General features: G+C 37.8%; 3 protein-coding genes and 2 pseudogenes across 3 annotated transcripts; 4 read left to right on the forward strand and 1 right to left on the reverse strand.

Moving 5' to 3' along the window:
• Positions 1-2,461: 2,461 nt before the first annotated feature.
• LOC149380313 (LEAF RUST 10 DISEASE-RESISTANCE LOCUS RECEPTOR-LIKE PROTEIN KINASE-like 2.4) lies at positions 2,462-5,002 on the forward strand. Its single transcript, XM_089604125.1, has 4 exons — positions 2,462-3,251; positions 3,351-3,377; positions 3,516-3,593; positions 3,648-5,002. The coding sequence occupies exons 1-4, from the start codon at positions 2,531-2,533 to the stop codon at positions 4,865-4,867; spliced, it is 2,046 nt and encodes a 681-aa protein (XP_089460251.1). The 5' UTR covers positions 2,462-2,530; the 3' UTR covers positions 4,868-5,002.
• Positions 5,003-8,074: 3,072 nt separating this feature from the next.
• On the reverse strand, positions 8,075-10,556 carry LOC149380314 (rust resistance kinase Lr10 pseudogene; annotated as a pseudogene).
• Positions 10,557-10,646: 90 nt separating this feature from the next.
• LOC149380315 (thiol protease SEN102 pseudogene) lies at positions 10,647-11,072 on the forward strand (annotated as a pseudogene).
• A 1,449-nt stretch (positions 11,073-12,521) lies between these two features.
• LOC149380316 (uncharacterized) lies at positions 12,522-14,055 on the forward strand. The gene is made up of 3 exons (XM_089604126.1): positions 12,522-12,528; positions 12,926-12,989; positions 13,545-14,055. The coding sequence occupies exons 1-3, from the start codon at positions 12,522-12,524 to the stop codon at positions 14,053-14,055; spliced, it is 582 nt and encodes a 193-aa protein (XP_089460252.1).
• LOC149380317 (rust resistance kinase Lr10-like) lies at positions 13,994-15,647 on the forward strand. The gene is made up of 3 exons (XM_089602616.1): positions 13,994-14,114; positions 14,214-14,240; positions 14,535-15,647. The coding sequence occupies exons 1-3, from the start codon at positions 14,060-14,062 to the stop codon at positions 15,644-15,646; spliced, it is 1,194 nt and encodes a 397-aa protein (XP_089458742.1). The 5' UTR covers positions 13,994-14,059; the 3' UTR covers position 15,647.
• The last annotated feature ends 1,690 nt before the right edge of the window (positions 15,648-17,337 follow it).

The raw sequence follows: 17,337 nt of genomic DNA on the forward strand, positions 1-17,337 counted from the left end.
CTCACATTTTCATTTTCTCTATTATTTTCACTTTCTCTCTTATTTTCCGGGTTCCAAACAAAGCTTTAGGCTCCGTTTGTAAGCCGGAAAATAGGAGGGAAATGAAAATGAAAATCCCTCCTATTTTACTTAGGTTGTTTGGATTGAGGAAAATAGGATGGAAAAAAAATATGATGAAAAATGCGAGAGAAAGTGTATAACTAAAATGAGGATTTCATTTTCCTTCGAAAATCAAATGGAAAATGAGAATCTCTCCAAATTTGTCTATGAGGGTATAACATTTGTGTGTCTCGTCCAGGGACCGAGCCAGAAAAGCTCAATATGAGAGCTTATTTGAAAAAAAATATTTAGAGGGGCTAATTAAAAAAAATTCATGGTAAAATGAATTTTTTTTTTAAATGAGTCAAAAGTGTAAATTTTTAGGGTAAAAATGTAAAATTTTTTAAAAAAATGGGCAAAAAATGTAAATAAAAAATATTTGAGGGGGGCTAATTAAAAAAATTCATGGTAAAAATGATTTTTTTTTTTAAATGGGTCAAAAGTGTAAATTTTTTATGGTAAAAAATGTAAAACTTTTTAAAAATCGACAAAAAATGTAAATAAAAACTTTTTAGGGGGGCTAATTAAAAAAATTAATGGTAAAAAGAATTTTTTTTTTAAATGGGACAAAAATGTAAATTTTTTAGGGTAAAAAATGTAAAACTTTTTAAAAATTTGCAAAAAATGTAGATAAGAAAATTTGGGGGGGGGGGGGGGGGGGGGTTGGAGCCCACCTTGGACCTGAGTTAACTCCATCCTGGTCTCATCGTTACTTTCCCGTCAATTTTCTCTCATATTTTCCATGACTTCCAAATACAATTAGAATTTTGACTTTTTCTATTATTTTCTCTCACATTTTCATTTTTTCTATTATTTTCACTTTCTCTCTTATTTTCCATTTTCCAAACGGAGCCTGAGTATCTACTCGAATCCCGGAAACTACAGCGATCATAGCTCCCCTTAAGTCCGAAGGGGAATCGGATCGGCGGTCCATTTTCACCGCATCTTGATCCTTTGCACCTGTTTTCACCGGCTCCAACTTGAACTATGAATAAGGCGAAGAACTCCGAGAGCTTGTAAGACCACAACATGAGTGTAAGTTAACTAGAACCGAGACACCAAATTTCTTGAAAAATATTATAAAAAGATTTATGAAACTAATCGGATCGGAATTTCCAATTTGATCAGCTGCTCCGATATTTCCTGTGGGGCCTTGGTTCTGGACTGACAATCACACAGTGAGATGACTTTGAATATTCAAAGTAAATAGTTGCAAAATCTCTAACACACATGGACCACAACATCTCCGATGCATTATTTTTCCAAAAGGTGTTTAATGCTATTTTTGGACCACAACTTATTAATTTATACTTTCAGTGAAATTTCCATTTGAACTGTAATTTGACCACGTCAATGGAGTTAGCTTGATCGTTACTTTTCTTACTGGGGGAATTATTTATTATTATTGGTTCTTGATACCAAGTATTGAGCTTAATAACTAATGAAAAAATGGGCTCAAGGTCCATATTGAGTAGCAGTTTTGATTTGGGATTTGGACTTAATTGGGTCTAGGAGTATCTAGGAGAGGGTTTACAAAAATTTATAAAAACCAAAAATTTATGTGATCAAAGTTAGTCCTATCCAAGTCAAATGAGAGACATGAAATGGTTTCCTATTCTAATCTCAATAGATATAACTAATTACCTCCAATTAATATACATATTAATCACATGTTTCTACCAACCAGAAAAAAAATCTACCACAATCCTCTTTTGCTATTTCTTACCTGAAAAACACTAAAAACTATCAAATAACTTAATAACACACGTTGATTCTTGACAAGTGTGAATGAATCACACTTATCATATATTAGGGAAACACTTATCTAAATTGCGAGATGTTATTTATCTCGCTTTTTTTAATATATGAAAATAAACAAAATAAGAGTATTTGGATAAAAAGATAATGGTTAATAATATGTGTCATTAATTTTTAATTAAAATTTTCAAGACAATTTTGGCAATTTGACTATTTGTGCCATTTTTAACAGATGGATTTGAACCGAAAATTTTCAGTCGATTTACCCGTTAACGCAATTGGAAAGCACTGCCTTGTATATAATTAGTAACTGGAAACCTTTTAGTCGCAATTTATGATAATTATTAATTAGCAAGTAATTTTTGGCACAATAAACACGCAAAATAGTTTTTTAATAGAGCTCAACAGTCAATACCTACAGAACCAAAGCGGATTGATAATTGCACAGCTTATTAATTTATAATTTCTGAGATACTTTCTTGTTATTTGTTTGTGAGCTGCAATATGACCAAGTCAAATGAAGTTAGATGGGACGCTCTTGTCTTTTGTTCCTTGACTTTTCAAAGTGAATAATACATTCAGATTTTATCTTTTGGTCTCGATATATTTATTTAATTGGCCGAGTTGTTAGTCAGCATATATCGAAAAAAAAACACAGAAGGAAAGCTTAAGAATGAAAACACTGTTGTGGCTGGTCGTGCTTTTTGGTTTCTTATCCTCGCTCGCGACAACCTGTGCTCAGGCTTCATTTGAAAGCCCTGCGCCTTTCCATGGCCAACCTTGTCTGCCTTCTTCGTGCGGAAGCATCGCCAACATATCTCATCCTCTCCGACTCAAAAGCGACCCCAAACCCTGTGGCGATCCACGCTACGAGCTTTCTTGTGAGAATAACTCAACTGTGCTGTACTTTGGAAGTATTAAACACTATGTGCAGGCAATAAATTACAACAATTATACGATCAGAATTGTGGACGCTAATTATCAGAAAGATAACAATTGTTCCTCGTTCCCTCAATACCCGTCTAAATATTGGACCAGCAACTTCAGCATCAGGCAGAATATTAATAATCGGGCAAATTCTGTATATATCACAACGCATGTGGTGATTTTAAAATGCAAAAAAATAGTGAATTCCCCTCTTTATAAAGAAATCGCTTGCGAATACAGTCATTCTAGTGACTTTTATTATTACTTGGTTGATCCCGAATCAACGAGAGCTTCGGATATGGAGATGTCTTGCAGTACAGAGCATAAGGCTCTGATATCATCTGATTGGTTGATCAACAAGAATGCTTCGGATATTCGCAATCAGCTTGCCCTTGGCTTTGAGCTTACCTGGGTTCCGCGTGGCTGCTACACCGGAGACTCCAACGGCATTCGATGTGGTTATTCTTGTAAGATGTTCTTGTTAAATTAATTCCCATTTCGTTTTGCACTATTCTCACTGACTTTTTAGTTAACGTCGTGTTGTTCATGCCTCTGATATAATGCAGTTCTCAGGGAAATTTGGATTTTTGCTGGTAAGTACGTTTCCTTTTTAATGAAATCCCGTTTTTTTTTTTTCTTCATGAAAACTCAATTTAATATGCTCTACTATGCATTCCTCTTCTTTGATTCACTAAGCTAATACCTTCCCTCCGTCTTTTCTATTTTTACAGCTGATCTCATCAAAACGTATTTCCTCCCTCCAGTCATTTCTGTTCTTGTATCCTTAATACAATGTCATTTTGATGGCGGTAAGAATTCAAGGTTGTAGATCATTATAATATTTCCTTTTTTGGCTTTGCCAGTTTCAATAAAACGTCCCGCAGTTTCTTTTTTAAAAATTATAATACTTGTACGTTTGCCATTTTCCAAAAATGCAGATTATGCAGGTCTTCTCTTTGACGTTATGGTAACCGTTATTAAAGTCCTATGTGGAGCTCCATTTGTGATCGCGTTTCTGATCTACAAATGGCGTCGACGACATCTCTCGACGTACAGCTCCATCGAAGAGTTCCTTGAAAGACACAACAACCTTGTGCCCATAAGATACTCCTACTCCGACATCAAGAAGATGACTCTAAATTTCAAGACCAAACTCGGCCAGGGAGGCTACGGCTCGGTGTTCAAAGGAAAGCTCCGCAGCGACCGTCTCGTGGCCGTCAAGATTCTCAGCAAGTCAGCCAAAACCAACGGACAAGATTTCATCAGCGAAGTCGCTACGATCGGAAGGATTCATCATGTCAATGTCATACGGCTTATCGGTTACTGCATCCAGGGCTCAAACCACGCCCTAGTCTACGATTTCATGCCTAATGGCTCTCTTGACAAATTCATTTCCTCTAAACCCGGAAATGAAAGATCTTTGACTCGCACCGAGTTATTTAAGATCTCACTCGGAGTGGCTCGTGGTATCGAATATCTGCACCAAGGGTGTTACATGCAGATTTTGCATTTCGATATCAAACCACACAACATCCTTTTGGATGAGGATTTCTCTCCCAAGGTTTCCGATTTTGGGTTGGCGAGATTATGCCCTTTGGAGAACAACTTTGTTTCTATGACGGCCGCGAGAGGAACATTAGGGTACATGGCTCCCGAGCTGTTTTACAAAAACATCGGTGGAGTGTCTTACAAAGCCGATGTCTATAGCTACGGCATGTTGTTGATGGAGATGGCGAGTCGGAGGAAGAATTTGAATGCCATTGCAGAGAATTCGAGTCAAATATACTATCCTTCTTGGGTGTATGAGCAATTGAGCAGAGGAAAGAATGCGGTGCCTGTGGAGGAGGATATATCTGAAGAGGATTCAGAGAGGATAAAGAAGATGATTACAGTGGCTTTGTGGTGCATACAGCTCAATCCTACCGATCGGCCTTCGATGGGAAGAGTCATAGAAATGCTTGAATCTGAGGATGAAGATCTGCCATTTCCGCCGAAGCCTTCTTATTGTCCGCAACAAGATAGTTTTGTACCGCAAGATCCTGAAGGTTCTTTATCAAGTGAAATCACTGTCACAATATCATAAGTACTGATGTCATGTTATATTTTTTTCCTTATTCTGATGATGAATACTCTGTGATTTACTTTCTCTCTAATTTTGGAAGATGAATAAGTGTTTTGTGTTTGATCAAAAAATAGAAATAAAAAAATAAGTGTTTTGTGCCTCTGTTTTCTTTTTCTTCTTCTACTTCTTACAATTCAAGATTAGGTGAGATGTTATAAAAGGTTGGAAACTCTTTGTTCCCGTTTATTCCTGTACTGCTCAATAAATGATTATAAATAAAACTAAAATACACTCTAAAAATAAACCGTGAGCATACCTGAATTTCATGTTTCATGAATAGTTCCAAAACAGATTTCAATACCGATTTGGGTCCGAAAAATAACAATATTCCGATTAAGGGGATTTTGAATAAACCTACACTCCTCCGAACAATTGGCATTATTCTATTTATATTTATTGATACCAAACAACATAGTTTTATATAAGTGTAAAATTCTTTCAATTACATGTATTTATCTTCCATCTTATTCAATCCGTCCATTCAAGTTTTCTTTTCCCCCGCTTTTTTATATATTTTTTTCATTTCTCTTAAAAAAAAAAAAAAAGTTTTCACCACTCCTCTCAAACATCTCCCCTGGAATATTTATTTTCTATAAAACCAAAACGTTTGGGATTGTTACAAGGGAAAAAGGTATATTGCTAGGTGTACTAATATGTTACAAAAAAAACAAAAACCTATATTGCTTGGAGAAAAAGGCATTCAATATCTCATCAAGCTTGTTCTTGTCCCAACCACGGAGGGGTTTTTCTACAAATGGGACAAGAGGCATTTAATCTGAGCCAACCATCGATGCAATCCGAATGGAAGCAATGTTTACACTCGGGTATGGTTTTTAGTGTTTCCTTGGGCCAATACTCCGACAAACATATTGCACAAACGTTGTCGTCGGGCTTGGGAAGCCGTCGGCTCTCTCCCAAAACTATCTTTGGATAAGACTCATCACCACCGCGGTTGTGGGGTCACGGATGAGCTAAGGTCCACGGCTGACCTCCATTGGTACAACACTACTCATCACCACCGCATATCGGGCGGATTCCTGGGCCCACAATGAGAATTCTACACTTTACTTATAATTCTTGTACTAAATAAATAACACTACTCATTATAATAGTATGAGAAAATATTTATTGATGAATTTGTTAAATTTGGATCGGCGGGCCATTTTCATAGCATCTTGATTCTTTGCATTTGTTTTCACCAAGAATCGTGAACGAACAAGAAGCCATAAAGAAGACAAATCGATTCTACTGCATCTCTAGTCAAGAGATCTTGGAACCATTCAATTGGCACGGAATTTCCGATGATACTGAGAATGCAAGAACCTTCTCGCGGAGCTGGGAATGCTCTGTCCAATGTCCAGACTTTTTTTTCCCCTGAAAATACATTTTATATAAATTCCTTTATTCAACAATGTGAAAAGTAATAATGGCGATTATGAGGTTAGATAAATAATTAAAGCAGGGCATACTTGATGGAATACATTTGCTTGCATTCATTTGAGAAGTAAGACTATCAAAAGTCATGGAGCCCTTATTCTCTTACTAGATTGCTGTTAGTTTGACGCTGAATTGGCATCCTAAGAGCCATTATGTCCTCTTCTTCTTCCACCTGATTAAATTTTTGATGCACAGGAAGATTGATTCGAATACCTCGTCGTAGCTCTTCAGAGCTTCCTGTGTGGAACACAAGAAACTTTGACCGGTGAGACAAAAAGTTCAGAAGAGATCGTTTGGTTCATGTCGAGGTATAGATTGTCAATTCCGTTTTCGTGTTGCTCATCACTTGCATTGACGATTCAGAGAGGAAATCGTTCCAAAAGAACACCGGTGTTCCCGTTCTCCGGAGGCTGATAATATTTTCTCAGGCGGCCGAGGAAAAAAAAAAAGACTCAAGTTTTCCAGTATATATTAGTTGACTAAAATCTGAAAAAATAAGAAACGACAACTCAACGAAAAATAAATATGAAAGCAAACAATTTAAAACGACATTTAATGCAAAGAAAAAACGACAAACGACAAGCTACAAAACGACATCAAAATCAAAGGAAAAACGACATCACGATAAACATCAAAGGAAAAGAAAAACGACATCAAAGGCAAACGACAAATGAAAATCGCATACGCGACAAACGACAGGACAAAAAACGACGACGACAAAAAAACTTCAACAGCAAATAAAAACGACATCAAAGGTAAATGATTAAAGTAAAACGACATCAATGGTAAACAACAAATTAAAAACGACAGTTACGACAAACGACGATAAAAAACAACACCAATGACAAACGACCTTAAAAACTTTTGTGAAGGAGAAAAAAATAATCAACGTTCTTAAAAAAAAAAAAAAAATCAACGTTTGGGTATTTATGACTTGATCTTTTTAGTTGAATACATTAGGTTTTAATTAAATTAAAATATTAACAGCTATTATATTTTCCGATCCGGGCCAACGTTGTTCGTCTTCTTCATGTAAGCATTGTCAGCATAACCTATCTTCTGCGACTCAAAAGCAACCCAAAACATTATAGGGATCCAATATACGAGCTTTCGTGCGAGAATATTGACCTATATTGTTTTACTCTGGTACCATTAGATTCAATGTCGAGGCAATAAATTACAATAATTACACGATCAAAATTGTTTATCGGTTACTTCAGCATCTAGCAGGACTATCGGCATTTGAAATCTCTCTCAATGACTAGTACTGTGATGGTTTTAAAACCCCCCAAAAAAAAAAAACAAAAAAAGAGTGAATTCCTATGGTTATACAGATCCTTATTGCAACAACCATCATAATAGTAATGGTTTTAAAACAGGTTTGTGCTCGTTAACCTTTGATGAACGCTTTAATCCATGGTATTGAGAAGAAAAAAAAAATTGTAACTCTTTGGTTTGTGCTCGTTAACCTTTGGTTTCAATGAACGATTGGTTATTCAGGTTTGTTTTTCTAAACGATTCAGATCTACATAAATAACATAATAGTAATGTTGACTTTTGAGATATAGTTCGGACTTTGGAGCCCAAACAAATATAGGGAAGCTAAAAGGAAAATATTGGAACTCCAAGCTGAATAACCAAGCTAACTCTGTTTCACAATATACAAGGATATTAAATTTCACAAAAACTAGATTAAACCATTACAGATCATATGCACATAAAACAAACTAATTATTCTAATTCAGCTATGGCTTCTAATTCTAAATTCCTGATTCGCCTTTTAGGCTTGTTATCAACTGTAGTTTTTGTTGAACCGGCGGCAATGAAAGGGTTCGGTGGTGTGCTCAACAAGGCATCTCCTCCTTGAAGCATATGAACCACATTTTTCATGGAAGGACGGTTTGCCGGGTCCCACTGAATGCACCACAGCCCCACGATCGCCAATCTCTTCGCTATCGCACAATCTTCCTCTTCTCGGATGCCGATACGAAAATCGTCTCCTTCTTCTAGAAGATTGTAGATCCATTCCGGATAGTAAATCTGAGTCTTGTCGTTCTCGTCGCTGGTCCTCCTTCCTCCGACCATCTCGAGCAACACCATTCCGAAACTGTAAACGTCAGATTTGTACGAAACGTTCCCAAAGTTTCTCGAGAAAACCTTGGGAGCGATGTAGCCCATCGTCCCTCGAGCCGTGCTCATCGACACCAGACTCTGATCCTTGGAGCAAAGCTTTGCGAGACCAAAATCGGAGATTTTTGGAGTGAAGTTTTGGTCGAGAAGTACATTGTGAGGCTTGATGTCGAAGTGAAGGATTCGTTGGTTGCAACCTTGGTGGAGATACTCGACCCCTTTTGCGATTACCATTGAAATGTCTTGGAGTTTTTTCCAGCCAAGAAAGCGTTCGGCGTCCGGAGATGATATGAAGTGTTGGAGAGAGCCGTTGGGCAAGAACTCGTAGACGAGAGCTCTTCTAGATCCATCGGCACAATATCTGACCAAGCGAACCACGTTGACATGGTGGATTTGACTGATCGTACCCACTTCGTTTATGAACTCTTCACCGTCGCCTTTAGAGGTGTTTAGCACTTTCACGGCCACGAAAAAGGAATCCGAGAGATTTCCTTTAAACACCGTTCCATATGCTCCTTCGCCGAGCTTTTCCTTGAACTGCTCTGTGATCAGCTTAATATCATTTGTTGAAGTCAGCACCAACACGTCAGCAAACTAACTTTATCTTCTTATCCGACGTGGCGCACAGATAATGCAGGAAGCAGCTTGAACGGCTGAGATTGTTCTGCGGTGTCTATATATGTTAGCGTTTGGAATAGCAGTTAGTTAGTTGAAATCGTTTTCTCTTGTACACTCTAATCGTTTGCGATCTGAAATCAGGGTTGGGATAATTGGGAAACACTGGGAACAAACACTTGGGAAACACGATCTGGAATTTGGGATTAATTCAGGGATTGATCGAGTTGGTTTACTGGGTTTGAGTGATTCTCTTGTACTCTGGGTTTTGTGAGCGTTTTGAGGGTGTATTGTGATTATCTGATATAGTGCAAACTGAACTACCGGTTGAGGAGTTCCGGGGACGTAAGCGAAAGCTGAACCTCGTAAACAAATCTTGTGCTCTTAGTTTCTTTGATTGCTTGCATCGCACGAAATCTGTTCGCTCGTTTGCGTGAGTTCAATCTAACATCATTGTATGAATATCTGCTGGGCTTTTGAGCTTCGTAGTCATTCAGAAATCTCTCCATTTTGCGTTGAATCTCTCTTGCATTTCTGTCAGAGTTATAAACCCGAAATGCTACAACTAGCACTGCTAAGAGAGTAGCAACGCCGACAGCTGCAACGATAGCCTCCCAAGCTGTCAAATTTATAAAACACAACAATAAATATATTTTTTCTTTTCTCACATAATTAAGATTTTTTTCTTTCAAGGAAAATTAACTAATTATAGATATCTTTGTAAAAAAAACACAATAGACATGCTTGTAATAACATAAAAATCAAAGCAGAGTATTAGATTGTAATATGGGAAAGTAGTCTTACCTTTCACTTTATTGGGGATATAACAGTGGGTCTGTACTTTGGTGGAATTACCCTTCAGTAAACAAATCCTTCTATTGGCTTCACAATGACCACAGGTTGGTTCAAGCCAATTTAAACGAAGATTGTTTTTGCCATTATAGCTTGATATATTATAGTACATAGTCGTAGGCATAGGTGTGTTATACATAGGCGTAGGACTAGGTGTGTTATACATCCTTGTACAATTTAGGGGCAAATAGTCAATCGTTTCGTAGGAATGAACGCCAAGAATTTGGTAGTCCGGGCCAGAAAGACAAGATATATACCCGGAATCCTCTGATGTTGATGAACAATCGAAAAAACTATAGTCATATGTTTCACGATTTACATAATAAAATGGCGAGTTCGAGAATCCGTGGATTTTTAGAAGTTGACCCACTAGACAGTTGTTGGGGTCGTAAACATCGATCTCTCTAGACTTGTAATTAATTTTGCTTACAAAAAAGTTAACCGACTCTGGAAACTCGATAGCCGTGTGAGTGCCGTTGCAGGACAGCTCGAATCCCGGGAATCCGCAGCGATCATTACTTCCCTTGAGTCCGAAGGGGAATCGGATCGGCGGTCCATTTGCACCGCATCTTGATTCTTTGCATAATAAAGGAAAAAAAAATTTGATCCATAACATTCAATAGTTTTTATCAAAGATAAAAATAAGTTTTACATAATCTTATGTTTAAATGATGTTTGCATAGGGCGTTGTTGGGCATTTTCCGCCATGGGAGCCGTGGAGGGAATCACGAAAATAAAGGGCGGGAATCTGGTGTCGTTGTCGGAGCAACAACTTGTGGATTGTGCGACAGACGGCAACAAGGGGTGCAATGGCGGAGTCATGGACAGCGCATTCAAGTACATAGAAGCCAACGGCATAACAAGTGAAGATCAATATCCGTATGAGGCGAGGGAGGGAGGGTCTTGTCTTGAAGCGAGCTCCGCGGCCCAGATCACAGGATACGAAGACGTTCCCACGGACGAGGAGTCTCTGATGAGGGCAGTGTCAGCGCAGCCCGTGTCAGTGGCTGTGGACGCCTCTACTTTCCAGCTCTACGACGGAGGAGTGTTGTCCGGAAGTTGTGGGACGAGTCGCAACCACGGAGTCCTCGTAGTCGGCTATGGCGCCACCGAGGACGGCACCAAGGCGTAACAGGAAACGACAGATATAACGACTATATTAATTGAAAAACGACAGTATAATAGGAAACGACAGTATAATTTCAAACGACAATATAACTTAAAACGACATCATAATTGCGAACCACAATATATTTAAAAACGACAGCTTAATGGGAAAGCAGAATATAATTGGAACGACATCATAATTAAACGACATATAATTAGAAACGACAATATAATCAAACGTTTATTAAAACGACAACATAGTTAAAAACGACAATGTAATCAAACGACAATATAATAATTCCAAACGACAATATAATCAAATGACAGTAAAACTCTAAACGACAATATAATTGAAAAAATCATAAATTAGAAAACGACAGTAACATACATAACCTCAAACAACAGAACATACACGGGAGAAAAAGAAACTACCGATTGAGAGACGAGATTGAGATCTAAAATGCCGATAAAAAAAAAAAAAAAAAGACGAACGAAAATATATTCTTCATGCAAGTAACTGGCAAGAAACATATACATCTAATTCTTCTTGAACGAAGCAAAGTGATTAAAGCATGATTGAATGCTTTTCTAATATTGTTCAAACGAAAAAGCTTTAAACAACGTGAACGAAGCCATGGTTCGGAGCTGTTCTATGGCTCAAAAAAAAAAAAAACTCCAAAAGAGCTTTAATGGCGAATCCCCTTCTTCGTCGTGAGAGCCCCCCAAAAAAAAAAAATCAATCAGGACTGGATTCAACCGACGCCGGAGGCTTGACGGAGGACGACGACGCAAAGAGATACTCCGTTGTGGCGCCGGAGCGATGAGGATCTATTCGATGAATAAGAATCTGTGGGCTGTTTTCACTGGCTCCAACTTGAACTATGAATAAGGCGAAGAACGCCGAGAGCTTGTAAGACCGTAACATGAGTGTAAGTTAATTAGAACTGAGACACCAAATTCCTTAAAAAATATGTTAAAAAGACTTATGAAACTAATCGGATCGGAATTTCCAATTTGATCAGCTGCTCCGATATTTCTTGTGGGGCCTTGGTTCTGGACTGACAATCACAGGGTGAGCTGACTTTGAATATTCAAAGTCAATATAATCTAATAAGTTGCTAAATCTCTAACACACGTGGACCACAACATCTCCGATGCATCATTTTTCCAAAAGGTGTTTAATGCTATTTTTGGACCACAACTTATTAATTTATACTTTCAGTGAAATTTCCACTTGAACTGTAATTTGACCACGTCAATGGAGTTAGCTTGATCGTTACTTTTCTTACTGAGGGAATTATTTATTATTATTGGTTCTTGATACCAAGTATTAAGCTTAATAACTCACATTGAGAAGCAGTTTTGGTTTGGGGCAAACTAGGTCTAGGAGTATCTGGGAGAGAGTTTACAAAAATTTATAAAAACCAAAAAATTATGTGTTCAAAGTTAGTCCTATCCAAGTCAAATGAGAGACATGAAAGGTATTCCTATTCTAATCTCAATAGATATAACTAATTACCTCCAATTAATACACATACTCATCACATGTTTCTACGACCCAGAAAAATAATCTACTACAATCCTCTTTTGCTCTCTCATACCTGAAAAACACTAAAAACTATCAAATAACTTAATAACACGCGTTGATTCTTGTATTAAAGAATCGTGATAAGTGTGAATAAATCGCACTTATCATATATTAGGGAAACACTTATCTAATTTTTGATAATTTATTTATCTCGCTTTTTTAATATATGAAAATAAACAAAATAAGAGTTCTTGGATAAAAAACTAATGGTTAATAATGTGTGTCATGAATTTTTAATTAAATTTTCGCGACAATTTTGGCAATTTGACTATTTGTGCTTTTTTTACCAGATGGTTTTGAACCGAAAATTTGCAGTCGAATTTACCCGTTGACGCAATTGGAAAGCACTGCCTTGTATATAATTAGTAACTGGAAACCTTTTAGTCGCAATTTATGAAAATTAGCAAGTAAATTTTGGCACAATAAACACGCAAAATAGTTTTTTTACTAGAGCTCAAAAGTCAATACATACAGAACCAAAGCGGATTGATAATTGCACAGCTTATTAATTTATACTTTCTGAGATATTTCCTTGTTATTTGTTTCAGTCCGGGTCTTTTGTTCCTTGACTTTTCGAAGTGAATAATACATTCAGATTTTATCTTTGGTCTCCATATATTCCTTTATTTAATTGGCCGAGTTGTTAGTCAGCATATATCTTAATTTGGCGAATAAAAAAAACACAGAAGGAAAGCTTAAGAATGAAAACACTGTTATGGCTGGTCGTGCTTTTTTGTCTACTATCGTCGCTCGCGACAACCTGTGCTCGGTTTCCGTTTGAACCCCGTGCGCCGTTCCATGGCCGACCTTGTCTGCCTTCTTCTTGCGGAAGCATCGCCAACATATCTCATCCTCTCCGACTCAAAAGCGACCCAAAACACTGCGGTGATTCTTGCTGTACTTTGGAAGTATAAGACATTATGTGCGGGCCATAAATTACAACAACTACACGATCCGAATAGTGGACGCTGATTATCAGAAAGATAACTGTTCCTCTTTCCCTCAATACCCGTCTGAATATGTGACCAGCAACTTCAGCATCTGGCAGCCGAATAATCCCGGGCCGTCTGAATATATTTCGACGTGGGTGGTGGTTTTAAAATGCAATAAAAGAGTGAATTCCTCTCTTTATGTAGAATTCGCTTCTTATTGCAACAAAGACCGTCGTTCCAGCAACTCCTACTATTATTTGGTTGATGCCGAGTTAATGCTAGCTTCGGATATGGAGATGTCTTGCAGTACAGAGCAGAAGGCCCTCGTATCATCTGATTGGTTGATCAACAAGAATGCTTCGGATATTCCCAATCAGCTTGCCCTTGGCTTTGAGCTTACATGGGTTCCAGAAGGCTGCTACACCGGAGACTTTGACGGCATTCAATGTCGTTCAACGAGTAAGATGATCTTTTTTTTTATTATTTAAATCCATGTCGCTATGCACCGCTTACATCACAGACTCCAACGGCATTTGGTGTGATTCTTGTAAGATGTTCTTGTTAAATTAATTCCCATTTCGTTTTGCACTATTCTCACTGACTTTTTAGTTAACATCGTGTTGTTCATGCCTCTGATATAATGCAGATCTCCTCTTGAAAATTTTGAGACTTGGTAAGTACGTTTCCTTTTTAATGAAATCCCGTTTTTTTTTCTTCATGAAAACTCAATTTAATATGCTCAACTATGCATTCCTCTTCTTTGATTCACTAAGCTAATACCTTCCCTCCAGTCATTTCTGTTCTTGTATCCTTAATGCAATTTCATTTTGATGGCGGTAAGAATTCAAGGTTGTAGATCATTATAATTATTTCCTTTTTTGGCTTTGCCAGTTTCAATAAAACCTCCCGCAGTTTCTTTTTTTAAAAATAATAATACTTGTACGTTTGCCATTTTCCAACAATGCAGGTCCTCTCATTTACTTTATGGCAATCATTATTAAATTCCTATGTGGAACTCCATTTGTGATCGCGTTTCTGATCTACAAATGGCGTCGACGACATCTCTCGACATACAGCTCCATCGAAGAGTTCCTTGAAAGACACAACAACCTTGTGCCCATAAGATACTCCTACTCCGACATCAAGAAGATGACTCAGAATTTCAAGACCAAACTCGGCCAGGGAGGCTATGGCTCGGTGTTCAAAGGAAAGCTCCGCAGCGACCGTCTTGTGGCCGTCAAGATTCTCAGCAAGTCAGCCAAAACCAACGGACAAGATTTCATCAGCGAAGTTGCTACGATCGGAAGGATTCATCATGTCAACGTCGTACGGCTCGTCGGTTACTGCGTCAAGGGCTCAAATCACGCCTTAGTCTACGATTTTATGCCTAACGGCTCTCTAGATTGCTATATTTTCTCCAAACCCGGAAATGAAAGATCGTTAACTTGCATGGAGTTATATAAGATCTCGCTGGGAGTGGCTCGTGGTATCGAATATCTACACCGAGGGTGTTGCATGCAGATCTTGCATATCGATATCAAACCTCACAACATCCTTCTCGACGAGGATTTCACTCCGAAGGTTTCTGATTTCGGGTTGGCAAGATTGTGCCCTTTGGAGAACAACTTTGTGTCTATGACGGCCGCGAGAGGAACATTAGGGTACATAGCACCCGAACTGTTTTACAAAGCCGATGTATACAGTTTCGGTATGTTGTTGATGGAGATGGCGAGTCGGAGGAAGAATTTGAATGCGAGTGCTGAGAATTCAAGCCAAATATACTATTCTTCTTGGGTGTATGAGCAACTGAGCAGAGGAAAGAACGCAGTGCATGTGGAGGATGATATATCTGAAGAGGACTCGGAGAGGATACAGAAGATGATTACAGTGGCATTATGGTGCATACAGCTGAATCCTAGCGATCGTCCTTCGATGGGAAGAGTCATAGAAATGCTTGAATCTGAGAATGATGACTTGCCGTTTCCGCCAAAGCCTTCTTATTGTCCGCAACAAGATAATTTTGTAGTGCGAGATCTCGACAGTCCATCATCAAGTGATAAAACCACTCTCACAATATAAGAAATATTGATGAATGATGTATTTTTTTTTTCTTCTATTCCGAAGATGGATATTGTATAATATCTCTCTTTCTTTTTCCATAAATTGGAAGATGAATTGGTGTTTTGTGTCTCTGTTTTTGTTCTCTTCCTCTCATCTTCTTAATAATATTAAATTTTGTGAGAGATTTGTGTAAGTGGTTTTTAAAAAACCAGCCAGTAAATGATCTGGTCAACAACTGCTCCTCCCGTTTAGAGAGAAATGAAGTCAAGAAGACAAGTATTCAATATTTGAATCCGATGAAACAGCAAAAATTTGGTAGCCCGGCCAGCACAAGATATACAACGGTAATTAAAAACACCATTCTCTGATGTGGTGGAACATTTGAAAAAAACTTGAGCTGTCTACTTTATGATTTACATAATAAAATGGCGAGTTTGAGAATCCGTGGATTTTCAAAACTTGGATCACTAGACAATTATTGGGGTCGTAAACATCGATTTGTCTAGACTTGTAATTAATTTTGGTTGCAAAGAATTTTACCGACTCTGGAAACATATGATAACCGTATGATTCCCGTTGCAAGACAGCTCGAGAATCGGATCGGCGGACCATTTTCACCGCATCTTGGAACCATTCAATTGGCACGGAATTTTCGATGATACCAAGAATGCAAGAACCTTCTCGCGGTGCTGGGAATGCTCTGTCCAATGCTCATCACTTGCATTGACGATTCAGAGAGGAAATCATTCCGAAAGAACGCCGTATTCCCATTCTCCGACGGCTGAGGTCGCCTAGCCACTCAAGGTTTTGCTTAGGGTTTTGATAATATTTTCGCAGGCCGCCGAGGAAAATAAAAATTAAAGAGGAAAAAAAAAAAAAAAAAAAAAAGAGTGTAAGTTTTCCAGTATATATAAGTTGACTAAAATCTGAAAAATAAATAAAATAATTAAGAAACGACAACTCAACGAAAACCAAAAATAAACACACACATCAAATGCAAACGACAAACGACAATTGAAAACGACATCAAATGCTAAGAAAAAAACGACAAACGACAAGTTTCAAAACGACATCAACAGCATAGAAAAACGGTATCAAGATAAACTAACGAGAAAAGAAAAACGACATCAAAGGCAAACGACAAATGAAAATCGAATGAACGACAAACGACAAGATAAAAACGACGACGACAATAAAACGAAATCAACAGCAAAGAAAAACGACATCAAAGGCAAATACAAATGAAAATCGCATAAACGATAAAATAAAAACGACGGCGACAGTAAAAAAACGACATCAACAGCAAAGAAAAACGACATCATAGATAAACGACATCAAAGGAAAACTATTAAAGTAAAACGACATCAATGGCAAACAACAAATTAAAAACGACAGTAACGACAAACGACAAGATAAACACACCAATGGCAAACGACAAGAACCAAAAACTGACCTTAAAAACTTGTTTGGGTATTTATGATTTGATATTCGCAATCAGCTTGCGCTTGGTTGTTAACGGGGTGACTCTTGTATGATGCCGATATCGTCTATGGCATTGTCTTTATAAATAAGTGCTTTTTCTTTTATTGAAATCCCTTTCTTTCTTGAAAACTCAAATTCATTACATTTCCACTGTCAATTTTTATTCTTACAGTTGCCATGAAACTAGCGACATCGAAGTTTCTATGATCCCTCAGGTCATTCCTATT

Source organism: Urtica dioica, chromosome 12 (genome assembly GCF_054948205.1).
Source record: "Urtica dioica subsp. dioica isolate 48M chromosome 12, U.dioica_male_clone48M_v1_H2, whole genome shotgun sequence".
Classification (NCBI taxonomy): domain Eukaryota; kingdom Viridiplantae; phylum Streptophyta; class Magnoliopsida; order Rosales; family Urticaceae; genus Urtica; species Urtica dioica.

Bases quoted from the DNA above. Each gene is read 5' to 3' on its own strand.
- LOC149380317 (XM_089602616.1), top strand. From the start codon at position 14,060: ATGTCGCTATGCACCGCTTACATCACAGACTCCAACGGCATTTGGTGT. The intron at 14,115-14,213 runs GTAAGATGTTCT...GATATAATGCAG, and splicing joins CGGCATTTGGTGTGATTCTT to ATCTCCTCTTGAAAATTTTG. The intron at 14,241-14,534 runs GTAAGTACGTTT...CCAACAATGCAG, and splicing joins CTTGAAAATTTTGAGACTTG to GTCCTCTCATTTACTTTATG.
- LOC149380313 (XM_089604125.1), top strand. From the start codon at position 2,531: ATGAAAACACTGTTGTGGCTGGTCGTGCTTTTTGGTTTCTTATCCTCG. The intron at 3,252-3,350 runs GTAAGATGTTCT...GATATAATGCAG, and splicing joins CATTCGATGTGGTTATTCTT to TTCTCAGGGAAATTTGGATT. The intron at 3,594-3,647 runs GTAAGAATTCAA...TGGCTTTGCCAG, and splicing joins ACAATGTCATTTTGATGGCG to TTTCAATAAAACGTCCCGCA.
- LOC149380316 (XM_089604126.1), top strand. The intron at 12,990-13,544 runs GTATATAATTAG...GTACTTTGGAAG, and splicing joins CAATTGGAAAGCACTGCCTT to TATAAGACATTATGTGCGGG.